The 27,020-nt window shown below is 41.2% G+C and overlaps 1 protein-coding gene across 2 annotated transcripts in view; it reads right to left on the bottom strand.

Annotated features, from left to right (window-relative positions):
* The window catches only part of fbxo9 (F-box protein 9), a 49,921-nt gene extending 23,308 nt beyond the window's left edge, over positions 1-26,613 (bottom strand). Inside the window, exons 1-9 of one of the 2 annotated variants that reach the window (XM_060925401.1) lie at positions 26,425-26,613; positions 19,393-19,470; positions 9,697-9,819; positions 7,173-7,230; positions 5,726-5,825; positions 5,473-5,603; positions 5,241-5,355; positions 2,698-2,816; positions 2,453-2,543 (exon numbers count right to left, since the gene is read on the bottom strand). In XM_060925401.1, the coding sequence (XP_060781384.1) occupies positions 2,453-2,543; positions 2,698-2,816; positions 5,241-5,355; positions 5,473-5,603; positions 5,726-5,825; positions 7,173-7,230; positions 9,697-9,819; positions 19,393-19,470; positions 26,425-26,469 (860 nt within the window). In that variant the 5' untranslated portion in view covers positions 26,470-26,613. The remainder of the gene's footprint in view (positions 1-2,452; positions 2,544-2,697; positions 2,817-5,240; positions 5,356-5,472; positions 5,604-5,725; positions 5,826-7,172; positions 7,231-9,696; positions 9,820-19,392; positions 19,471-26,424) is intronic. The other variant, XM_060925402.1, reaches the window with a different exon arrangement.
* Between the last annotated feature and the right edge of the window lie 407 nt (positions 26,614-27,020).

Here is a 27,020-nt window from a genome sequence, read left to right as displayed (position 1 = left end):
CACCTTGTTAGGATGCCCCCTGGATGCCTCCCAAGGGGGGCTTTCTGGGCATGCCCCACCGGGAGGAGACCCCAGGGCAGACCCAGGACACGCTGGAGAGACTACATCTCTCGGCTGGCCTGGGAATGCCTCGGTATTCCCCCGGAAGAGCTGGTGGAGGTGGCTGAGGACAGGGAAATCTGGGCTGCTCTGGTTAGGCTACTACCCCCGCGACCCGGATCCAGATAAGTGGTAGAAGATGGATGGATGGATGGAACTGGTTCATTGCACAAAGTGGATGGAATAATGAAGAAGGAGGACTACCTCAGAATTCTTCACCATAAACCATCAGAAACTTGAACACGACTTGGGACTTACAACAGGACAATGAACCCAAACATGCATCAGAGCTAGTTGTGGAGGGTAAAGCAGGCTAACATTAAGCTTAAAGCAAGTCCTGACTTCAACCCTATTGAAAATATATGGACCATGCTTATAAGTCGAGTCCATGCCAAGAAAAAAACAGCAAAAAAACAAATTTAATTGAACTCTACCAATTCTACCATGAAGAGTCATGAAATATCCAACCTGAATTCTGCCAGAAGCTTGTTCATGATCAACAAAAATGTTTAGTCAAGGTAAAGCTTGCAAAGAGACATTTTACCCAAATATTAGATGTGCTGTATGTATATTTTTGACCCTGTATGTATAATTTTGACCCTGTGTTGATTTCAGAAAACCCAAAGAAAATTAAAACTTTTGCATCAAATTCTAGTGTTTTTTTAATTAATTAAAGATATATGCTGAACATTCTGCTACAGAAAAAGAAAAGTTCAAAGAAATTACTGAAAGCCCAAATATTGCCATGACATTCATGTCACTGTATGTAAACTTCTGACCACAACTGTATGTGGCCCTCTAGGATTAGCAGTTAATTTGAAGGTGAAATTAGACTCAGGTGTTTTCAATCAATGGGATGCAAGTCAGGTGTGAGTGGGTGCCATGTTTTATTTAAAGAACAGGGATCTATCAAAGTCTGATCTTCACAACACGTTTGTGGAAGTGTATCACTGCACAAACAAAGGAGATTTCTGAGGAGCTGTTGATGCTCATCAGGCTGGAAAAAGTTACAAAACAAGCTCTACAGAGTTTGGACTCCACCAGTACACAGACAGACGGATGGAGGAAATTCAAGACCACCGTTACCCTCCTCAGGAGTGGATGACCAACAAAGATCACTCCAAAAGCAAGGTGTGTAGGCCCAAAGGGTTGCTAGTTCGCTTCCCTGGACCGGCAGGAAAAATCCATAGCAGAAGTGCCCTTGAGCAAGGCACCTAATCCCCAATTGCTCCCTAGGTGCTGGGTATGTGTGTGTGCTTGTTGTAGATCGCCCTGGATAACAGCGTCTACTACATGCTTGTAATGTAATGCGTGATAGTCCGCAAGGTCCCAAAAGAAACTGGAGTAACATCTAAGCAACTAAAGGCCTCTCTCACATTGGTGAATGCCAATGTTCATGAGTCCACCATCAGGAGAACACTAAACAACTACGGTGTGCATGGCAGGGTTACAAGGGGAAAGCTACTGCTCTCCAAAAATAACACTGCTGCCCATCTAATTTGCTAACAATCACGTGGACACACCAGAAGGCTATTGGAAACATTCTGTGGTCAGATGAGATGAAATAGAACTTTCTGGTTTAAATGGAAGCATTATATCTGGAGAAAGGAAAACACTGCATTCCTGCATAAGAACCTTCTCTCATCTGTGAAACATGGTGGTGGTAGTATCATGGTTTGGATCTGTTTTGTTGCATCTAGGAGAGGACGGCTTTACATCACTGATGGAACAATGAAATATTTCAGCGAATTCTAAAGGAACATGTCATGGCATCCGTCTGTGAACTGAATCTTCAGAAAAAGTGGGTCATTCAGCAAGACAACGATACTCAGCACACAAGTCACTCTACCAAAGACTGGTTAAAGAACAATAAAGTTAACGTTTTGGAATGAAGTCAAAATCTTGAACTTATGTTGTATAAGCACAGTTCATGTGAGGAAACCCACCAACATCCCAGAGTTGAAGCTGCTCTGTACAGAGGAATGGGCTAAAATTCCTCCAAGCCGATGTGCAGCACTGATCCCCAGTTACTGGAAATGTTTAGTTGCAGTTCTTGCTGTAGGAAGGTCACAACAGATACTGAAACCAAAGGTTCACATACTTTTGCCACTCACTGATATGTATTACTGAATCATTTTCCTCAATAAATAAATGATCAAGTATAAAAGTTTTTGTCTCATTTGTTTAACTGGGTTCTCTTTATCTACTTTTAGGACTTGTGTGAAAATCTGATGATGTTTTAGGTCACATTTATGCAGAAATACAGAAAATTCTAAAGGGTTCAAAACTTTCAGTCAATACTGTACGTTAAAGCAGGACAAACACTTCAACATTCACTACAGTTAAACTCTACCTGTAATAGTCCACCTGGTGCCATGCTCTGTAGAAGCCGTCCAGAGACTCCTCTCCCTGACGGATGTATGACGTTTTACTGATATAAACGCCTATGAATAAACAGAAAACAAATTTATTACTTCATTTAAATCTTCGAAAACACCACTCACTCACCCTTTACAGTGGTACCAAATAAACTGTCTGCAACTACTGAGGATAAACTGCTCAAAGGTATACAAAGAAAGTCACACACATACTGTTTACCATCATAGCGGACACGCGGCCGCTCTAAGAACATGTCCCTCCACGAGCTGAAGGGCAGCAATTTGGTGCAGCTCCGGCCCCATACCCTCAAACAGGCCGAGCGCCAAATCTCAGGGTCCCTGTGTGGGACACGTCAAGGTTAGAAGGAGCATGATCACAAGTTCTGAGGTCAAACCAGGAATTAAAACTTTTGTCCAGGTCTACATGTCTTCTAAATTTTTTATAATGTCACCATGAAAGATAAACATGCACTATATGGCCAAATGGTTGTGGACCCATATGTGGGCCTTTCACCAGACAGTTGCCACAAAGTTGTATATGATGTCTTTGTATGCTGTAAAATTATGATTTGCCTTCACTGGAACTATAAGGCCCAAGCATGTTCCAGCATGACAATGCCCCTGTGCATAAAGCATGGTCTGTGAAGACATGGATTGCCAAAACTGGAATGGAAGAACTCTAGTGACTTGGAAAGAGCTTTGACCTCAACCTCACTGAACACCTTTGGGATAAATGCTGACTAGTGGAAAGCCTTCCCAGAAGAGTGGGAATTATTAGAGCTGTAAACTGGGGGAACTGACTCCATATTAATGCCCATGGTTTAGGAATGGGATATTTAACAGGCACATGCGAGCTGTGATGGTCAGATGTCCACAGTACCTGCAGTGTACATACACAAAGTTGCCAGTTAATTACAACCCCAATTCCAAAAAAGTTGGGATGCTGTGTAAAACATAAATTAAAACAGAATGTGAAAATTTGCAAATCATGGAAACCCTAGATTTCACTGAAAATAGTACAAAGACAAAATATCCAATGTTGAAACTGAAGAATTTTGTTTTTTGAAAAATATATGCTCATTTTGAATTTGATGTCAGCAACAAGTTTCAGAAAAGTTGGGACAGAGGCAACAAAAGAAAAAGTTGTGTAATGCAAAAACAAACAAACAAAACAAAACTTGGTTAATTGGCAACAAGTCAGTAGCATGATTGGGTATAAAAAGAGTATCCCGGAGAAGCAGAGTCTCTCAGAAGTAAAGATGGGGAGGGGTTCACCGTTCTGTGAAAGACTGCGTGGGCAAACAGTGCAACAAATTAAGAATAACATTCCTCAATGTAAAACTGCAAAGAATTTGGGGATCACATCATCTATGGTACATAATATCATTAAAAGATCCAGAGAGTCAGGAGAAATCTCTGTAGGCAAGAGACAAGGCTGAAAACTGACACTGGATGCCTGTGATCTTCAGGCCCTCAGGCGACACTGCATTAAAAGCAGACACGTGTCTGTAGTGGAAATCACTGTATGGGCTCAGGAACACTTCAGAAAACCATCGTCTGTGAAAACAGTTCATTACTGCATCCACAAATGCAAATTAAAACCAGATATAAACAATATCCAGAAACACCGCCACCTTCTCTGGGCCCGAGCTCTTTTACGATGGACTGAGGTGAAGTGGAAAACTGTCCCGAGATCTGATGAATCAAAAGTAGAAATTCTTTTTCGAAATCATGGACACCACGTCCTCCAGGCTAAAGAGGAGAGGGACCATCCCGCTTGTTATCAGTGCACAGTTCAAAAGCCAGCATCTGTGATGGTATGACGGTGCATTAGTGCACATGATATGGGTAGCTTGTACATCTGGGAAGGCATCATTAATGCTGAATGATATATACACGTTTCAGGGCAATATGCTGCCATCCAGACAAAATCTTTTTCAGGGAAGGCCTTCCTTCTTTCAGCAAGACAATGCCAAGCCACTTTCTGCACATATGAAAACTGCATGGCTCCATAGTAAAAGAGTCTGGGTGCTAAACTGGCCTGCCTGCAGTCCAGACCTGTCTCTCACTTAAAACATTTGGCACATTATGAAGCGCAAAATACGACAAAGGAGACCCCGAACTGTTGAGCAACTGAAATTGTATATCAGGCAAGAATGGGACAACATTTCTCTTTCAAAACTACAGCAACTGGTCTCCTCAGTTCTCAAATGTCTACAGAGTGTTGTTAAATGAAGAGGTGATGCAACACAGTGGCCCTGTCCCAACTTTTTTGAAACGTGTTGCTGACACCAAATACAAAATGAGCAAATATTTTTCAAAAAACAATAACATTTCTCAGTTTCAACATGTGATATGTTGTCTTTGTACTATTTTAAATGAAATATCGGGTTTCCATGATTTGCAAATTATCAAATTCTGTTTTTATTTAGCGTTTACACAGCATCCCAACTTTTTTGGAATTGGGGTTGCAGCTACCAGAGTAGCCCAAGTATGAAAAATTGCACATTATCAAAATTTTGCAATTAATCAAAGGTTAACAAAGAAGGCTGAAGCAGCATGCAACAAATTAATATTGAAAAGCTTTTACTGTCTGTTTTTTTTTTCAAGAACAAACGACAGCCTTTACTTGCCAATGCTGTTCAGTTCAGTTTTAATGGCCTCCCACAGATGATAGACAAGCTGCCAAGAGGCTGTGTTAGACATGTTAATGCTCTGCAACACTGGCCCACATTAGCACAACGAAGATAACATGGCCTTCACCTTGCAAGGATGTAGAAACCCCTGCAGACGAGAGAAAGCTGCTCTAACGCACGCATATCCAAATCTGAGCTCACCACCCAGCGGAAGATGTACATCAGCACCTCTAGTGGCAACGCTACAGGCACACACACCAGAAGAAAAAGAAAAAAAATTTAATCAATCTTCAGCAGGAATATCATAATATTCAAACAACTTGGACGTCATATATCTGAGTGGAATTTTTTAATTTTACCTGAAATATGCACCTGCGATGTCTCCACCTCTGGCTGACAAATCTTCTGGGAGGAATGCTCGACAGTTAGCTGGTGTTGAAGGTATGCAAGGAGATCATCAATCTCGCCATCATTTTCATTCTCCTCCAGGCTGGATAGAAAGAGAACAGGGAGTCGATGTCAATCTTTGCAGCACTGTTTAAGGACAGTCAAAGCTACTCACATAGCATTCTGTACACTCAACTACAACTACACGATATATTCAACCCTTACTAGCTCCCACCAACTCGGTCTGGATCGGGGGATCTGCTGTAGTTGATCTTAAACTCAATGTCAGGGACAAGCTGCATTGCACTCTTGTAGTACTTGATGGCTGCAATGGAAAAGGAAACAGTTCCACATCCAGGATACAGTAAGGAAAAAGAGCATTCTGAGAGCACAACATCCCCTGCTGGTAACTATGCCATAACTTTGGTAAAATGCAACTGAATTGAACAAAATTGCACAATGCATATTACTGACATATAACAAAGAATCCTGCCAAGTTCCGTGAAATTCCTCCAAAAATTGTGAGAGGAGTTGATTTCAGAAGGTGAGTACCCTTCCCATGATGGACGGACGGACATCGCCACGACATAATCCCCCTTCGGGCCTTTCAGCCAGTGGGGGATAATAAAAATTGTGAGGGAAGTTGATTTCAGAAAGCAAGCACACCTTGATGAAATTGCCAAAATACAAGTTTGTTAATAATCAAGGGCATAACTCTGGTAAAATTTGCCCAAATTAAACGAAATTTCAATATGCATATAACTGTCATATAACAAAGCCTTTTGCCAAGTTTCATGAAATTCAAATTGTCAGAGGAGTTGATTTCAGAAGAACGTACACCCTCATGAAATTGTCAAAGTTATTTAATCAAGGGTCAAAACTCTGGTAAAATTTTCACAAACGAAATTAAATCGCAATATACGTATTACCGTCATATAACAAGGCCTTTTGCCAAGCTTCGAGAAATTCGTACAAAAATTGTGAGAGGAGTTGATGTCAGAAGGCAAGCACACCATGAAATTGTGAAAGTACGAGGTTGTAAATCAAGAATTTTGTTCAATTCGGTCACATTTTACCACAACTCTGGTAAAATGTGACCGAATTGAACAAAATAACAATATGCGTACTACCGACATAAAATAAGGCCTTTTACCAAGCTTCATGAAATTCCTCCAGAAATTGTAAGGAGTTGATTTCAGAAGGAAAACACACTCATGAAATTGTCAAAGTATAATTTTGTTAATCAAGGGCTGTAACTCTGGGAAAATGTGACCCTATTGAACGAAATTACAATATGCGTATTACCAACATATAACAAAGAATCCTGCCAAGTTTCATGAAATTTCTCCAAAAATTATGAGAGTTGATTTCAAAGGTGAGTAACCTTCCAGGGATGGACGGATGGACAGACATCGCCACGACATAATCCCCCTTCAAGCCTTTTGGCCAGAGGGGGATAATAAAACATAATAAAGCATGCTGTTAGAAGATAAGCAAGGAAAATAATCAAAAATTGCGTGGTGAAATTAATACATTAAATGAAGATGAATTAATCTGGTAAATTAATCCATACATTCTGACCAATCAGATTCAGGAATTCAACAGCATTGTGGGATGATGTACATTTTTTTTCTTCCTGTAATTCACATAATACTTTGCATTTAAATTGTACCTTCGTAAACAGCTCCATTTTGCTCCTCTTCGACAGCCTTCAGGAACAGCTCTCGGGCCTGTGGCAGAATTCAATCCCGGTTGATAAAACCCAAACGATTATCAGAGATTTTTACAGATTGAAAAATAGGGATGGAACAGCATGAAAATTTAATGATCATATGAATAATCATATACCTCAAGCTCATGATTTTCGGTACATCACGTTATAAGTGAAGATAAGGTGGTAAGATTCGTGGAGATAATCGATCGCTTCAACAAAGGCCCTCATTTATTAATCTTTGAGTAAAGTTGTGTGTAAAACTTGTGTGTAAAAGCCAAACCAAACAAGCTGTTCCTGCCGGATTTACAAAAGTTTTGGAACCCTGATTTTCTTCATCCTCACGCGCATATGCTAATCACCTGTAAAGTGCGAAGTATGTTCTTGATAGGATGTTATTTTGACTTACTTCTATACCAATTAAAATGTTTAATGTAATAATAATAAGCGAGTGATAGGCTAAATCTCCCATCAGCCAAGGCGTTTGTTTCCAAGTTATGTCTGTGTACAGACAGACCGGCCCAGCCTCTGTTTATACAGCAACATTTTTGTCATAATTAAATTATTAGTTTTATTTGTCTTAATTTATGCCTTTGTTTTTGGCTCATTTTCTTTTTTTCTTTATTTTTTGATTCATGCCAATAATGTAAAATGACTGGTTTTCAGAAAATTCTCACTGGGATTCTTAGTCTCTGACCTCATGAACTAGTGTGATAGAGACTCCAAAGAACTTCTGTAAGTTGCTCTGGATAAAGGAGCCTGCTAAATGCTGTAAACCAGTGTTTCTCAACCACTGGGCCAATAGGTCGCGACGCGCCATCTAGTGGGCTGCAAATTTTTTTTTCAAGTTGAAGTTAATTTTTTACTCGTAGTAGGGTGCAATGGCTGGGTTGCATCTGACGTCACACCCACCTCATTAAGCTACAGTCACACTACAGCTCGTGATGCTTTGCGATGGGTTATCGATGAAAATGAGGCATTTTGGTGGTGATATACACGTAAGCTAAAAGTCGTGGTCACACAGTAGGTGACTTGACTGTCACGCCTTTGTGCGCTTGAGTCTGGCGCAGCTTGAGCGGTTGGGCGTGCTCAAGGAGCGCGTTGTGTGCGTGCTTGAGACCCAGTCACACTTTTGTGCGCTTGAGTCTGGCGCACAGATACAGAATCAGCACGTGCAGACACGGAAGCTGTTTTCACAGAGGCTTTGCGAAGTATCATTATTATCACTGTCATGTTTGTTTCTATCCATGTTTATAACACTGTTTAAATACTCTGCTTTATGATTCTGCTTTCGGTTTTGTTTTTGTAAATATCACGTCTTCTAATAAACACTCTCCCTGCACTTAGATCCGTCTACCGCTGTCTATCTTATAGTTTCCTGATCCCTAGATCTTTAACCCAGGCACATATAAAAAGTTGTACTCCTCCATGCTCTTCCAGGTTTTCATCTGTGTGTCCGTGTAGAACAATCTCTGCAGCACCAGGTAATATGAGATGTGGGGGAATTCAATGGATGGAAAATTTTCCAACTCGTAGGAAAAATCCTTCTTTGTTGGTGTGTAAGGATCTATCCCATTGAGTGGTTTCTATACCCACTTCTTTTGAGTGTACTTCTTGGTTTTAATAACTTGCTTGTTTGCTGTACACAAATATGGCAATAAGTTCATGTGTTAATGGACCAGACTCCACTTTTGGATCATTAATCTCTTTTGACTGAGAATGCCCTGCGTGCATGGGTTTATGCTGGCTTCTGGCACATCCATACAGTTTTAAATACAATACCTACAATTAAAAACAGTTTGCTTTTATTGCATTTATTTAATTCCTGGGCTCCCATCTGTAACAGGGAGCGATGTTGCATCCCGTTAATACACTTTACAATAGATTATTAGATTCTAATAGAATAGATGAGCCAAAATAATTGGAAATCTTTTTTAATGGACCTCAACTTGTTATAAGTATGAATAGGTGGGGCTGAAAGTAGAAAATGTTGAGAACCCCTGATGTAAACATCATACAAAAATAAGTAATTTAACCTCAACAGTATATTCCATACATATAAGTGTAATAATTCATGCCAAATATTTATGATTTGAAGTCATTAAAGGGAAGGTTTTAATTAGTCTTTTTAGTCAAATTCGTCTGTCTTTTTTTAAGTTACGAATATTTTTAGAACTTCACTGGATTTTCATGAATCCCACATTTCCTGTGTAAACACTCATACAACTGATTTACACATCAATCTGGTCGTATCCAGGTCGATAAATGAGGCCCGATGTAATTATAAAAAGTAATTATAAAGTAATTATAATGAGGATTCACTGGAAATAAAGCTTTTTAGTGACTATATCATCAACATCAGGATAACACAGCTTTAACAATATAACTCTTTCAGATTTAGAGATCGGTTCCAGTCGTAATGAGTAACAGTTTCAGCTTTGAATATTAATGAGTTGTTGTGTCATAACATATCAATGCCACCTACTTTTTCCTCTCGGGCCAGTTCCTGTGTCTTCTTCAGATCAGCAGCTTTGGACAGTCCAGTTTTGATTCCAGAGCCGGGACGCAGCTCTGACATCCACTGAGCCCTAAACACACTAAGCTCCAGCTGAAACAAAAGTAGCTGGAAGATTAGCAAAGAATTTCATAAATCAATGCATCACCATCTAATCACTTAGACCAGGGATTCTCAACCTTTTCTGCTTTAAGGCCCACCTATTCATACTTGTAATGAGTCGAGGTTCATTAAAAAAGATACCCAATTATTTTGGCTCATCTATTCTATTAGAATCTAATAAATCTATTGTGAAGTGTATTAACGGAATGCAACATCACCCTGTTACAGATGGGAGCCCAGGAATTAAATAAATGCAATAAAAACACATTTTTAGATTGTAGGTATTGTATTTAAAACTGTATGGATGTGCCAGAAGCCAACATAAACCCATGCACGCAGGGCATTCTCAGTCAAAAGGGATTAATGATCCAAAAGTGGAGTCTGGTCCATTAACACAAGAACTTATTGCCATGTTTGTGTACAGCAAACAAGCAAGTTATTAAAACCAAGAAGTCCACTCAAACTGGGTATAGTAACACTCAATGGGACAGATCCTTAAACGTTAACAAAGGATTTTTCCTACGAGTTGGAAAATTATCCAACCTCTGAGTTCTTCGACATCTCAAACTATCTAGTGGTGCAGACATCGTTCTACACAGGCACACAGATGAAAACCTGGAAGAGCATGGAGGCGTACAACTTTTTATATGTATAGTTGGGTTAAAGATCAGGACACTACAAGATAAACAGCGGTAAATGGATCTAAGTGCAGGAAGTGTTTATTATTAAGTGTGATATTTACAAAAGCAAAACAGAAAGCAGAATTATAAAGGAGAGTATTTAAGCAGCATTATAAACATGGCTAGAAAAAACGTGACCGTGATGATGATAATACTTTGCAAAGCCTCTGCGAAAACAATTTCCGTATCTACACATGCTGATTGCACTCAAATCAGTATCAGGCGTTTCCCATAACGACTGGGATCCAATGCCGCTTTTCCACTACAAACGCGGCTGAGTTGGGCTGAGCCGTGCCGTGCTGAGTTGGGCTGAGTCGAGCTGAGTGGGGCTGTTGGAGTTGCATTTCGACTACAACCGCGCTGAACCGTGCTGGCTGGAAGTGGGTGGACACATTGGGTGGAGTTAGCGAAAGTGGGTGGACGTCACGTGATGTCGTTAAGCAGCGCAAACAGCGACATCAGTGAGCTTTTAAGCGGTAGTCTCACAACCCGAATAGTAAACAATAAACATGGAGGACATGGAGTCGTTAGTGTTGCTGGTCTTGGTTCTGTGGCTTGTTGTCACCGACAACGGCAACAGATACTGGCAAGAGCGTATAGATGAGGCGAGGCGCATAAGGCTTCAGAAATTCTCATAATTCGTAATTATTCTTCTTCCGGGTTTACGGTGTTTACAGATCCCAGCGTGCTCGCGGGGCGTGTGTGGGCATGTGAGGACACTCCTCCTCACCAATCAGTGCACAGGGGAGTGTCTGCTCACGCCCCCAGCCTCACTCGGCTCGCTTTGGCTCGCTTCAGCCCCACTCCAAAACTGTGCGAGTTTTGGGGGCTGAGCAGGGCTGAAGCGAGCTGAGTCGTGCTGTTCTTTGGTAGTCGAAACGCGAGCCGTGTCGGGCTGAAGTGAGCTGAAGTGAGCTGAAAAAGGGTAGTGGAAAAGGGCCACAAGTGTGTGCACGACGCGCTCTGTGAGCAAGTGCGGCCGCTCGAGTTGTGCCAGGCTCAAGAGCACAAAGGTACGACAGTCAAGTGTTCCCCCGCTATGGGACCACAACTTTTAGCTCACATGTATATTGCCAGGAATCACCACCAAAACGCCTCATTTTCATCGATAACCCATCGCAAAGCATCGCGAGCTATCATGTGACCTCAGCTTAATGAGCCAGATGTGATGTCGGATGCAGCCCAGGAATTGTACCCTATGAGTAAAAATTAGCTTCAACTTGAAAAAAAGTTCACTGCCCACTAGATGGCGCTTCATGCCCCACTAATGGGCCGTGGCCCGGTGGTTGAGAAACACTGACTTAGAAGACAGAACACAGAGCAAAGAGCAATCCCTTTGGGTGAGGAAGAAAATTACACCTAGTTTAGACAAAGGATGAAACCCGACACTGGCAACTGATATTAGATATAAATATGCATTGCTCTGGCTTCCTGTCATTTTTGCTGTATGTCTGACTTCATGTTGCACGATGATAAATCATAGTAGTGTGAGATATGAAAGTAAGATTTAAATAGATTATTTTCCTACCCCAAAGTACCTTATATATCACTTAAACCAGTGTTTCTCAACAAACCACTGGGCCACGTTCCATTAGTGGGCAGCGAAGCGCCATCGAGTGGGCTGCAAATTTTTTTTTTCAAGTTGAAGCTAATTTTTAGTAGCGTACAATTGCTGGGTTGCATCTGATGTCACACCCACCTCATTAGATATGCAAGATATAAAGTGGTGGTCAGCTCAGCTCACTGTTCTTGAAGTGTTACTATAGCTGGGGCGCCTTGCTAGTCATTAAAATGCCCTACGCTTGTGTTACTTTGGGCTGTTCAAATCAAACAAACCGTGAAACCACTTATAATGATCAAACCAACATAGATGAGTATGCCATGTCTGTGTCAGCCTACATCAATAAATGCATGGAGGACGTCAGCAACATAAAGAGCATCACCACCCAGGCCAACCAAAAGCCCTGGATGACTTATGAAGTACGCAAAATGCTAAAGGCACGGAACTTAGCCTTCAAGTCTGGTGACGAGAAGGCACAGAGAACAGCGAGAGTCAATTTGAACCATGCCATCAGATTAGCAAAGCGTGCTCATAGTCAAAAAATCCAGGACTTTTTCCATGACACCACCAACACCAGGGATATGTGGAAAGGCATATGGGCTATCACAAACTACAGGATAGCCCCTCCTAAGTGTGATGATGACATGGACTTCCTAAATAAACTCAATAACTTATTTGGGAGGTTTGAGGCACTAAATAACACTCCTGCAGTGAAAGCTGTTCCCCATCAAGATGAAAAGGCACTCTGTCTTGATACAGAGGAGGTGCGGAGGACTCTGAGGACAGTCAACACACGAAAGGCCCCGGGCCCCGATAATATTCCTGGCCGGGTGCTCAGGGAATGTGCAGACCAGCTGGCTCATGTTCTAATGGACATCTTCAACACCTCACTGAATCAAGACAAAGTCCCATCATGTTTCAAGACTGCCACCATCATCCCAGTGCCAAAAAAACCTCATATCATACCACTCAATGACTACCGGCCTGTCGCACTCACTCCCATTATGATGAAGTGCTTTGAGAGGCTGGTAAAGGAGTACATCACCTCCAGGCTCCCTCCCACATTTGACCCCTTCCAGTTTGCCTATCGGCCAAACCGCTCTACTGAAGACGCTATCTCCTCCGCTCTTCACCTGAGCCTTGCACACCTGGAGGAGAAGAACACTCATGTGCGGATGCTGTTCCTGGACTTCAGTTCAGCGTTCAATACTATCATTCCACAGCATCTGGTGAACAAACTGGGTCCCCTGGGCTTCAGCACCCCCCTATGCAACTGGCTGCTGGACCTCCTCTGTGAAAGACCACAGTCAGTACGGGTCAGACAGAACACCTCCTGTGTCATCACCCTCAGAACAGGCTCCCCTCAGGGCTGTGTCCTGAGCCCTCTGCTGTTCACTCTGATGACACACGGCTGTGTCCCCAGGGCTACCAGCAACCACATTGTGAAGTTTGCAGACGACACAACAGTGGTGGGCCTCATCAGGGACGATAATGACCTGGCCTACAGAGAGGAGGTGGAGCAGCTGGTGGGCTGGTGCAGGGAAAGCAATCTGATCCTGAACGTGGACAAAACTAAAGAGATCATTGTTAACTTCAGGAAAAACCAACCCAGCCATGCTCCACTTCTCATCAACAACATGGCCATGGAGGTGGTCAATAGCACCAAGTTCCTGGGGGTCCACATCACAGACAGCTTCACCTGGTCCGTGAACACCGTGTCACTGGTCAAGAAGGCACAGCAACGTCTGCACTTCCTGCGTAGGATGAGAAGAGCCCACCTGCCCCCGCCCATCCTCACTACATTCTACAGAAGCACCATAGAGAGCGTTCTAACCAGCTGCATCTCTGTGTGGTGTGGAGGCTGCAGTGCCTCTGACTGGAAGAATGTGAGGAGAGTGGTGAGGACAGCAGAGAAAATCATTGGGACTTCTCTTCCCTCCATTCAGGACATTACACCAAGGCGCTGCATGTCTTGAGCCAGAAACATCATCAGTGACCCCTCACACCCTCCCTATAGACTGTTCTCCCCTCTGGCCTCTGGAAAGAGGTTCCGCAGCATTAGGTGCAGGACCACCAGGTTCTGGAACAGCTTTTCCCACCCAGGTCACCAAACTGCTGAACTCCAAACCCAAACTTCTCTTTAAACTTGAACATTCCTAATTCCACAGGTCACTTTATACTATTGCCCTTTATAATATTTTTGCTGCTGTATAATTTAATTTAATACACTTCATATTTATTTCTGTGCTGAACCAAATTGCAACGAAATTTTGTTCGGTGTACACTTGTTGCATACTGAACGACAATAAAGGTTGTCTAAGATGAGCCAAAATAATTGGGGCTCTTTTTTTTTTAATGGGCCTCAATTCATTATAAGCATGAATAGGTGGACCTCAAAGCAGAAAAGGTTGAGAACCCCTGTCTTAAACCACAGCAATTTGCCAATTATTACAATTTCTAATTTATTACAAATGACAAAGGCTTTTTTAAAGCATTTATAGTTACATTTAATGCTGGGAAACATCCGAGAGACAAGTTCGTTCATGTTATCACTTATGTTATAGCAGCTATAACCATCACAAAACTTTTTTTCTCCCTCTCTTGAAGTTAAGACAAAAGCAGAGCTTAGCATGTTATCGATAAACCAGAAACTGCACATTCTATTGAAACTCTTCTGGACTCTTTTTTAGGAGAAATCTTACTGAGAGTTACAAAAACTGAACACCTGAAGCTTCTTCCATAAATGTTAAATCAACATCCATCTCCAACAGAAGAATTCACTATAGAAACTATTACACACATTTTTCTTTGTTAAACATCATATTTTTATCTATTCATTATTAGCTTTGGATTACGTAGATCACCTGCCATACAATTCCATATTATTGATATTGCCATACAATAAATTTCTATTTTATGACTTCTACATTATCGAGTCAATGCTCATTTTCCAGCGCAAAATTAAATGTTACAGAAAAAAAGTTTGCATCTGAGCAGCATATTACATAAAAGACCACTTTTCAGATTAAGAAAAACAAAAAACATAATGAAGGCTACTGGGTTTTGGTGCAAAATTAAGAAGCAAGTGTGACAGTCAAAGTGTCCAGAAGAACTGTGGCTGCTTCTGTAACTTTTTTTTTCTGCACAGCACTGTAAGTGTTGGATCATCCATATTCTGCTTGCTAACTGACCTGTGTTTGTAACACTGCCGACTAATAATACTTAAAAGTAGACTAACTTTCAGAATTTTCCCCGACACCCAATTATTTTTATTTAGTGGACCGAAAGCTACTGAATTTAAATCACAGAATTCCAATTTTATTATTAAAAAAAAAAATAGAACAATTAATGAGTTTAGGGCCAGGTGGCCCTAAATTCTCCACCATTTTTTCCTGCTTCACCATGACCCAATTCAAGATACTACGTCATGCATCACATGGTGGGCTTTCCCTGTTCGCACAAGGCATTGTGGGATACAAATTTGAAATGGGAGAAAAATGGAGGACGCGAATGAAATGTGAAAGACCAACTACAGTAACAGAAAGCAAGAAGAAAAGACGTTATGTTGCGAAGGAAAGGAAACGCAGGGCCAAACTAATAAATATCGGTGGTCAGCGAGCACCTCGGTGTGATCAGCTGTTCATGTAGTGACAGAATGACGTAATTGTCAGTGCACGGTCATACTTGCCAACTTTTCCAAATTCTCATGGGGGAGAAAAGTGCGTGAACGACATTTTCAATTGGATGAGGGTACAGTGGTGCTTGAAAGTTTGTGAACCCTTTAGAATTTTCTATATTTCTGCATAAATATGACCTAAAACATCATCAGATTTTCACACAAGTCTTAAAAGTAGATAAAGAGAACCCAGTTAAACAAATGAGACAAAAATATTATACTTGGTAATTTATTTATTGAGGAAAATGATCCAATATTACATATCTGTGTGTGGCAAAATTATGTGAACCTTTGCTTTCAGTATCTGGTGTGACCCCCTTGTGCAGCAATAACTGCAAATAAACGTTTGCGGTAACTGTTGATCAGTCCTGCACACCGGCTTGGAGGAATTTTAGCCCATTCCTCCGTACAGAACAGCTTCAACTCTGGGATGTTGGTGGGTTTCCTCACATGAACTGCTCACTTCTGGTCCTTCCACAACATTTGATTGGATTAAGGTCAGGACTTTGACTTGGCCATTCCAAAACATTAACTTTATTCTTCTTTAACCATTCTTTGGTAGAACAATTTGTGTGCTTAAGGTCGTTGTCTTGCTGCATGACCCACCTTCTCTTGAGATTCAGTTCATGGACAGATGTCCTACACTTTCCTTTATATTTCGCTGGTATATTTCAGAATTCATTGTTCCATCAATGATGGCAAGCCATCCTGGCCCAGATGCAGCAAAACAGGCCCAAACCATGATACTACCACCACCATGTTTCACAGATGGGATAACGTTATGCGGGAATGCAGTGTTTTCCTTTCTCCAAACTTAACGCTTCTCATTTAAACCAAAAAGTTCTATTTTGGTCTCATCCGTCCACAAAACATTTTTCCAATAGCCTTCTGGCTTGTCCATGTGATCTTTAGCAAACTGCAGATGAGTAGCAATGCTCTTTTTGGAGAGCAGTGGCTTTCTCCTTGCAACCATGCCATGCACACCATTGTTGTTCAGTGTTCTCCTGATGGTGGACTCATGAACATTAACATTAGCCAATGTGAGAGAGGCCTTCAGTTGCTTAGAAGTTACCCTGGGGTCCTTTGTGACCTCGCCAACTATTACATGCCTTGCTCTTGGAGTGATCTTTGTTGGTGGTCTTGACTTTCCTCTATTTGTTCACAATCTGTCTGGCTGTGGATTGGTGGAGTCCAAACTCTTTAGAGATTTTTTTTAACCTTTTCCAGCCTGATGAGCATCAACAACACTTTTTCTGAGGTCCTCAGAAATCTCCTTTGTTTGTGCCATGATACACTTCCACAAACATGTGCTGTGAAGATCAGACTTTGATAGATCCCTGTTCTTTAAATAAAACAGGGAGCCTACTCACACCTGACTGTCATCCCAGTGATTGAAACACTTGACTCTAATTTCACCTTCAAATTAACTGCTAATCCTAGAGGTTCACATACTTTTGTCACTCACAGATATGTAATATTGGATCATTTTCCTCAATAAATAAATGACCAAGTATAATATTTTTGTCTTATTTATTTAACTGGGTTCTCTTTATCTACTTTTAGGACTTGTGTGAAAATCTGATGATGTTTTAGGTCATATTTATGCAGAAATATAGAAAATTCTAAAGGGTTCACAAACTTTCAAGCACCACTGTATAATGCACGGTTGAAACGATAAAAACAGTGGATCCCAATTAATTGTAAACCATTTGAAATTTATACAATTAAAGAGTTTTTGAACTGTTGATACTGTTCTATCAATTACTATAGGTTATGGGATTCATGTATCAGGCATGAGAGAGCTCAGAGTGAAAAATCTGAAATAATACTCGTCTTGAATTTTAATATAACAACAATGAAAGGGAAGTCTTAAATCAGATTTTTAGCTGAAAAATCTCATGTGTGAATATTGTATACATACAGAGACCCACAGAAAATAACACAAGTGATGCTTTAGAAAAATGTTTATAATTTCTTAAAATAGTCACAGTGAATGAAAGTATTATTGGATTGCATCAAATGTGTTTTCTTTCTGTAAGCTCATGTAAAAATACAGAGAACTATAATATCATATATAAATTAAATTTTAATAAGATTTAACCAAAATAGTAACAACTCAATTAAATAAAATACTGCACTGTCTTAGTACTACTAAAATGCATCTCTCTCACTAAACACTTTCTAACAGAATTTTAAAAAAGCACTAGAAATACTATCAAAATCCTATCGGAATGCATCAAAGGAATTTGCTCATTTGCAAACTTTGACTGAAAGTTTTCAAACAAAATTTAAAAATGGCACTATAAATACTACCATACTATCAAAATATACTCCGCAAAGAAATTCACTCGAATGCAAAATTTTAGTCCTACCAAAATACACTCACTAGTAATCTTTCACTTAAAACCTCAAAACTCGATCAAAATCAATCACTTTCCAGATAATTCACTTGTTTTTCACTTAAAACTTTCAAACATAAATTCAAAATAGCACTAAGACACTACCACACTATTCAAATACACTCATCAAACAAATTCTCTGTCATGCAAAATTTCACTAAACACTTTAGAAGTTGTACAGTTTGTTTCTGAAACGGTACGGAAGACTAGTTTAATTTCACACTCAAATGCCCATTATATTCTGACTTAAGGTATCTTTACCTTAAAATGTGTAACTGGCTGGTCGAACACTTGCTTATCCATGGAAATTCATTCTTCCATGCAACTTGATATTTGTATTCATATTTTTGCCGTATGGTATTGGGTTTAATGGCTATGATGAATGACTGCTTGTAAAAAACGTCGGACAGCCTGGGTGAATCCTACATTACGGAAGTGACTGTCGTTCTGTTCGTTGATTGGTTAAAAATCAGTTGACATCAGCAGTGTTTCTCATACGATTCTGATTGGACATAATCGGGAGTATTTTTAACTTGGCAGTAGGGATTTCCCAAAACCGGGTGATTATCCAGTTTTTAACAAATATGATCGGGCGGCGGAAGCTAAAATCGGGAGGCTCCCGCCGAAGTCGGGAGGGTTGGCAAGTATGCACGGTTAAGGTAAACCTGTAGATGGCAGTAATGCAACACTGGATGCCAGCTGCCGTAAAACCCAAAAGAAGAAGAAGGTAAACCTGCGCATGCGCACACAGACTTCCTCTGTCTGCTTGACTATGCAAAGTGAGTGATTTCATGTACATTATTTGCTCGGGAATCCCCTCAAATTAAATGACTTCCCAGCCACAGAATGGCCTGGGTTTTTTTTTTTTTTTGAGATATTCCAGAAATAAACATGTATCACAATGACCAAATTTCAGAAGGAAATAAATTTCACCAATTGTATGAAATTGAAAGGCTGTATAGCTTTAATCTAACTCCTGTGTTTAGTTTCGTTACTCTTTGTGCATCTGTGTGGTGCTGAGTACTGAATATTAAAAAGTACTACAAGTTTGTGTTTTGTTGTTGCTTTTGTTCAGTCTACAACTACCTTGCACTTGCTTCTGACTGATTACTACTTTTTTATTTTGCAGTAACTCTCGTAGTCAGCTCCTTAAATAGCTTTATATTTGAGTTGTACTCTGCTTCATGTGTAAGTACCTCATGTCAAGTGCATAAATGAAAATCTCAGGTTCCTAATGAAACCACTGACCTGCAAATTAGAATCCTCAGAATTATCATCTTCCCCTTCTTCCACGGAACCAGCATCAGCATTTTGGTTGCTTTCAGCCTGTTTATGGATGAAATAATCATGTTATAAATAAGACATGTTAAAGGCTCGGTTTGTGTGAAACATTCTTCTCTTTTACAATGAAGCTGTACAAATAAAATACAAGTTACTGAAAATACCGAGCTTGTGTGGTTAAACACGGACAGATCTCCAGATCTCAGATTTCTTAAGCTTTTCGAAAAGAACAAGTTCACAAAGATATTATATACTGAATACCATAATGATATTTAGGTCCATTACACCTCTGTCACTGGCTCTTTCACGCTTTATAATATGGAAGACGAAAGAGGTCACAACATAATAAACAAACAAAGAAACAACTAAACAAACACAATGTGAGGAATAATTAAATTAATTCACCAATTCATGACCATCCCACTACCACTGGCTGAAAAAGACTCCTCATTCCAAAGAGGTATCTTTTTGAAATAAAAAAAATATATAATTCCTCTTCAAAGTGAAAAAAATAAACACGGTATTTTGGAGGACAGAATTTTATTATAAATCATACATGGAAAAATATAAATATTTTATTCAAGCATTTAAAAATAATCCTATTAATTTATTTCACTTCAATATTCCCTCATTTTCGGTTTTTATATGATAATTTATTTATTATATTTTGACCATCTTCATCCTCCACAGTATAGCAAATGACTACGTTAGGGTTAGGGTGAAGCTAATAATATAATAAAACACATTGACCTTATGAAAAATGGCCATTCACTGATCTTGAACCTGGGAGCAGATTGTCTTTATGTATTATAAATATTATAACGAAAAACGTGTAAATAAATAGCAACATGCCATATCCTTGTCATCTACAAAAAGCCTTAATAATAGCTGTGAGATATTAAAATTGAGTGAGTACCGTGTTACAGGACAGAGGCTCTGTTTCTTTCCAAAAATAACAATAATAAGAACCCTTTAATGAGTGATGTTCTTAACAGAGAATAATGATTCTCTTTCATTATTTGTTATGTCACTATGGCCATCAGAGTTTCTAAGCAACATTACAGTAGTGGTTTCCTGTTGCCTTCTACTAGATTATCATAGAGGTTTTCTCCACTCAACCATCCACACCTATGGGCAATTGAGAGTAGCCAGTGAACCTAACTGCATCTCTTTGGACTGTAGAGGAAACCAGAGCCCTGGAGGAAACCCACGCAGACAAGGGGAGAACATGCAAACTGCACACAGAAAGGCCCCCGTCAACCACTGGGCTCAAACCCAGAACCTTCTCACTGTGAGGCTACAGTGCTAACCATTACACCACCATGCCCCCTGAATAAGGATTACAATAAAATAATGATTCAATATGATGGCATGGCAGTTTATTGGCACATTTGCTGAGAATAAACATTGTGCTTGTTGACGCTTTCACTGTTTGACCAAACATATGTCTGTGGGAAACACTGGTGGAAATGAATGGTTCATGATACTCGGCTTGAATATATTCAGTGATGTAATTCTTGACAAAACCTATCCATCTACAGTGGTGCTTGAAAGTTTATAAACCCTTTCGAATTTTCTATATTTCTGCATAAATATGACCTAAAACATCATCAGATTTTCACACAAGTCTTAAAAGTAGATAAAGAGAACCCAGTTAAACAAATGAGACAAAAATATTATACTTGGTCATTTTTTTATTGAGGAAAATGATCCAATATTACATATCTGTGACAAAAGTATGTGAACCTTTGCTTTCAGTATCTGGTGTGACCCCCTTGTGCAGCAATAACTGCAACTAAACATTTCCGGTAACTGTTGATCAGTCCTGCACACCAGCTTGGAGGAATTTTAGCCCGTTCCTCCGTACAGAACAGCTTCAACTCTGGGATGTCGGTGGGTTTCCTCAAATGAACTGCTCGCTTCAGGTCCTTCCACAACATTTCGATTGGATTAAGGTCAGGACTTCGACTAAGCCATTCCAAAACATTAACTTTATTCTTCTTTAACCATTCTTTGGTCGAACAACGTGTGTGCTTAGGGTCGTTGTCTTGCTGCATGACCCACTTTCTCTTGAGATTCAGTTCATGGACAGATGTCCTGACATTTTCCTGACATAACACTTCTCATTTAAACCAAAAAGGTCTATTTTGGTCTCATCCGTCCACAAAACATTTTTCCAATAGCCTTCTGGCTTGTTCACGTGATCTTTAGCAAACTACAGATGAGCAGCAATGTTCTTTTTGGAGAGCAGTGGCTTTGTCCTTGCAACCCTGCCATGCACACCATTGTTGTTCAGTGTTCTCCTGATGGTAGACTCATGAACATTAACATTAGCCAAAGTGAGAGAGGCCTTCAGTTGCTTAGAAGTTACCCTGGGGTCCTTTGTGACCTCACCGACTATTACACGCCTTGCTCTCAGAGTGATCTTTGTTGGTCGACCACTCCTGGGGAGGGTAACAATGGTCTTGAATTTCCTCCATTTGTACACAATCTGTCTGACTGTGGATTGGTGGAGTCCAAACGCTTTAGAGATGGTTTTGTAACCTTTTCCAGCCTGATGAGCATCAACAATGCTTTTTCTGAGGTCCTCAGAAATCTCCTTTGCTCGTGCCATGATACACTTCCACAAACATGTGTTGTGAAGATCAGACTTTGATAGATCCCTGTTCTTTAAATAAAACAGGGTGCCCACTCACACCTGATTGTCATCCCATTGATTGAAGACACCTGACTCTAATTTCACCTTCAAATTAACTGCTAACCCTAGAGGTTCACATACTTTTGCCACTCACAGATATGTAATATTGGATAATTTTCCTCATTAAAAAAATGACCAAGTATAATATTTTTGTCTCATTTGTTTAACTGGGTTCTCTTTATCTACTTTTAAGACTTGTGTGAAAATCTGATGTTGTTTTAGGTCATATTTATGCAGAAATATAGAAAATTCTAAAGGGTTCACAAACTTTCAAGCACCACTGTAGATGGATAGGTTTTGTCAAGAATTACGTTACTGAATATATTTAAGCCAAGTATCATGAACCATTCATTTCCACCAGTGTATTAGAATTTAGAAAATTCTACAGGGTTCACAAACTTTCAAGCACCACTGTATCTGTCTGTCCAGGTATTTGCTCCACTGTTTGTAGACAATGACAAACTGTTACTTTACACCATCACTGTGAGTGCTTCCAGCTTAGTGACTCTGCCATTAGATTTGGCAACTTTTAAAATCTTAAACAACTTCTTAGTTTAGACTTAATTTTAAAAAAGGCCTAGTAACAAATCTAGCTAGTTTTTGATGTCTGTCTTATCTGTCCTGCATTCATCTCAGCTACTGGTTAAACAAGCTGAGAGAGTACATTTGGCCAACTCATCAACCAATCACTGATCACTACCGTTTCCCCATCATCCAATCACTGATCACCACCATTTCCCATCAACCAGTCCCTAATCACCACCCTTTCCCATCAACCAATAATTAATCACCACCGTTTCCCATCAGCCAATCCCTGATCACCACCGTTTCCCATCAGCCAATCCCTGATCACCACCGTTCCCCATCAGCCAATCGCTGATCACCACCGTTCCCCATCAGCCAATCCCTGATCACCACCGTTCCCCATCAGCCAATCCCTGATCACCACCGTTCCCCATCAGCCAATCCCTGATCACCACCGTTCCCCATCAGCCAATCCCTGATCACCACCGTTCCCCATCAGCCAATCCCTGATCACCACCGTTCCCCATCAGCCAATCCCTGATCACCACCGTTCCCCATCAGCCAATCCCTGATCACCACCGTTCCCCATCAGCCAATCCCTGATCACCACCGTTCCCCATCAGCCAATCCCTGATCACCACCGTTCCCCATCAGCCAATCCCTGATCACCACCGTTCCCCATCAGCCAATCCCTGATCACCACCGTTCCCCATCAGCCAATCCCTGATCACCACCGTTCCCCATCAGCCAATCCCTGATCACCACCGTTCCCCATCAGCCAATCCCTGATCACCACCGTTCCCCATCAGCCAATCCCTGATCACCACCGTTCCCCATCAGCCAATCCCTGATCACCACCGTTTCCCATCAACCAGTCCCTGATCACCACCATTTCCCATCAACCAGTCCCTGATCACCATTTCCCATCAACCAGTCCCTGACCACCACCGTTTCCCATCAACCAGTCCCTGACCACCACCGTTTCCCATCAGTCAATCACTAACCACCACCCTTTCCCATCAAACAATCACTAATCACCACCGGTTCCAATCAGCCAATCACTAGTCACCACCGTTTCCCATCAATCAATAACTAGTCACTACTGTTTCCCAATCAATCAATCAATCAATCAGTCACCACTGTTTCCCATCAAACAATCAATCACTAGTCACCACCGTTTCCGGTCAACCAATCCCTAATCACCACCATTTCCCATCAACCAGTCCCTGAACACCACCATTTCCCATCAACCAGTCACTAATCCTCACCGTTTTCCCATCGACCAGTCACGAATCACCACAATTTCCCATCAACCAGTCACTAATCACCACAATTTCACATCAACAAATCACTCATCACCACTGTTTCTGATCAACACATCACTCATCACCGCTGTTTCCCATCAACCAATCACTGAGCACCACTGTTACCCCATCAACCAATCACAACAATTTCTCATCAACCAATCACTAAATCACCACTGTTTCCTAACAACTAATCACTCATCACCACTGTTTATCCCAGATTAATTTCTTTGCTCATTCCAAACTCTCTTCTTTTACAAGTAATAAAAGCAAGTTGTTCCATCTCTAACCATTTCCTTTGCGTCTATTTACTTCCTACAGCTAATCAATTTTCTCTACATTCTTTATAGAAATAATATTTCACAAATATGTCGTTAGTTTTGTGGTGCCATGACCTCTTCCTTCTTTCTTTCTGTAAGAACTAACAGATAAAGTATTATTTTCGATTTTAATGAAATCTTCCTTCTTCATGCAGAACCATAAGTGCTAAAGAAGGCAATTGGACATGCTTGAAATTCTTGACGATGTTTCACTTCTCATCCGAAAGGCTTCTTCAGTTTGTCTGACTGGTGGGGAGTTCCAGGTATTTATCCTCTAGTGGACCAAAAGCAACCCTATGGAGAGTCGTTGCGGTCACATGGATCATTGACCCTCTCAGGCTACGTTTACATTACGTCGAATCAGCGGATCATCAGATTAACGTTCTTAAAACGATTCGCGTTGACACTAAAACCGTTAGCCGTGCACACAGCAACACCAATACGCGGATACGCTCGGCTCCGCAGGCATCCTGCGCTCCAAATCACTCCGCCCTGAACAGCGAGTGCCCTCTGGAGGGTGCGCACTCCGGCCCTGCGCAGCTCACAGAGCGCGCGAGTGAAGTGAACAAGCCACGATTCGGGACTGAGCCGCTGTGTGTGAGATCCCAGCGCATATCACTTATTACTTGCAAGTGGAAGGATGGCAAGCCTAAAGACAATCATAACTACACAATGGGCAGTATTTGCATCAGTATTTGCAGTATTTTCATACTTTTATACTCTTTAATGAAAGGTGATACAAGGCGGAAGTCTGCGCCGTTTTTCAGCAGTCGCGTCACATGACCAACGCCAGCGAATCAGGAAGGTGGATGTCACAGTGACGTTGTCCAATGAGACGCCAGCTAGAGCTCAGCACAGCGTATTCGCGTATTCTCAATGTTTACACAGCACCGGAGCTGATACGATCTAGATTGAATACGTGGACGCTGGCGGATTCCCGTTTCCCCGCTTTTTCAGGGGGGTTAATGTAAACGGACAGTGCGTCCGCGAAGAAAACGAGACAGATACGGTCTAGTGTAAACGTAGCCTCAGTCATCCTGTAGGTGTTCGGGTCCCTGGAGGCCGGGTGTGAACAGTGTTAGCAACCTAGAGGGTCGTTAGGGTGATCTGTGGGTCGTTGGCTCTCTCTGCCATCATGTGAGTAATTGAAGTCAGCTGAGTCTTGGTGTGGATGTGTATTCAGTTTTCTGGGAAGTGTGCCAAGGACTGCATTGTATGTGGCTGATAAGTGGTGTCTCAGACCACCTCCTCTGCTCAGTGATGGTTGTTCCAGGGTGATAAAGATGACTTCTTTTACTCCCCTTTCAAACCACCGTTCTTCTCTGGCTAAAATGCGTACATTGTAGTCCTGAAACAAGTGTACTTTGTTATTGAGATGAAGATAGAGTGCAGTCCTGATCTCTGAACCAGGAGAACTGGTTGTCCTGTGTTGAGCCATGCGCCTGTGAAGTGGCTGTTTCGTTTCCTCAATGTACAGGTCTGTGCATTCCTCACTGCAATCAACTGCGACTTGAAATTCTTGAAGACGTTTCACCTCTCATCCAAAAGGCTTTCAGATGAGAGGTGAAACGTCTTCCAGAATTTCAAGTAAGTCCAGTTGCCTTCTTTAGCACCTACGCTTTGCTATAACCGAGCTGACTGAGAACCTTCACAGACATACTTCACGCAAAACACTTGCAAATTAGTCCTATATGCAAATTAACCCGTGACGTCACTTGACGACTTCTAAGAACCTTTCTGAACAAGTGCTAGCTACAGTACTTTGCCCTGAAATCAGCTGCCAACTGAACTAAAATACTACGAAACTAAAATAAATACAATAAAGTCGAGCTGAGAATAAAACTCATTCCGCGGTTTAGTGAGCTCTGGTGCTGGACCTCACTGCATGCAAACAAACTCAGCTGATTACTAGCATCTGCAGACGTCTGCGTTATTTCTCCCACCCGTATTCCGATAGCGCACGGTGATTGGTTAGTGCCGCCACGCCCCTGGGTTCGGAGTGCTGATTGGACAAAGCTGTAGCCGAGACTTGCCGGAACACGGGTGGGAAAGGTAACATTACACGTCATACGAGTTGAATTAGCCACTAGCCTCGGTATAAAGCAGATTAGCGAGCTAAGTGTCCAAACTCGGGCTGTTCAAACATATTTACCATGTCGGAGAATCTCTGAGGTTTGGTTGTGGCGCGTGAAACCATGCAATATCGGCGTTTTTGTGTTTGTTTTTTTTTACAGATCACGGTCGGAGAAACGGACAACGCAGCGAGCAAATTTCCGAGCGCGCCACACGGCAGCCATCACGAGTCCGGTCGGGTGGAGACGGAGACGGAACAGGAGACGGAACGGGGCAGGGCGCTCTCAATACAGTTACAGTGCGGTGAAGCCAGCCATCATACTCACCTCCACAAACCACTGTTAGAGCACAAACACACAAAAGTCCGTAACATCCTCCTGTCACTGGGAGCACTACATAATAATAATAATAATAATAACACACAAAAGTCTCTGTAACATCCTCCTGTCACTGGGAGCACTACATAATAATAATAATAATAATAATAACACACAAAAGTCTCTGTAACATCTTCCTGTCACTCGGAGCACTACATAATAATAATAATAATAATAATAATAATAATACACAAAAGTCTCTGTAACATCCTCCTGTCACTGGGAGCACTACATAATAATAATAATAATAATACACAAAAGTCTGTAACATCCTCCTGTCACTGGGAGCACTACATAA

The sequence above is a fragment of the Neoarius graeffei genome, chromosome 7 (assembly GCF_027579695.1).
Source record: "Neoarius graeffei isolate fNeoGra1 chromosome 7, fNeoGra1.pri, whole genome shotgun sequence".
NCBI lineage: Eukaryota > Metazoa > Chordata > Actinopteri > Siluriformes > Ariidae > Neoarius > Neoarius graeffei.
Note: the sequence above shows the minus strand (reverse complement) of the source record. Positions and strands in the feature narration are given on the sequence as shown.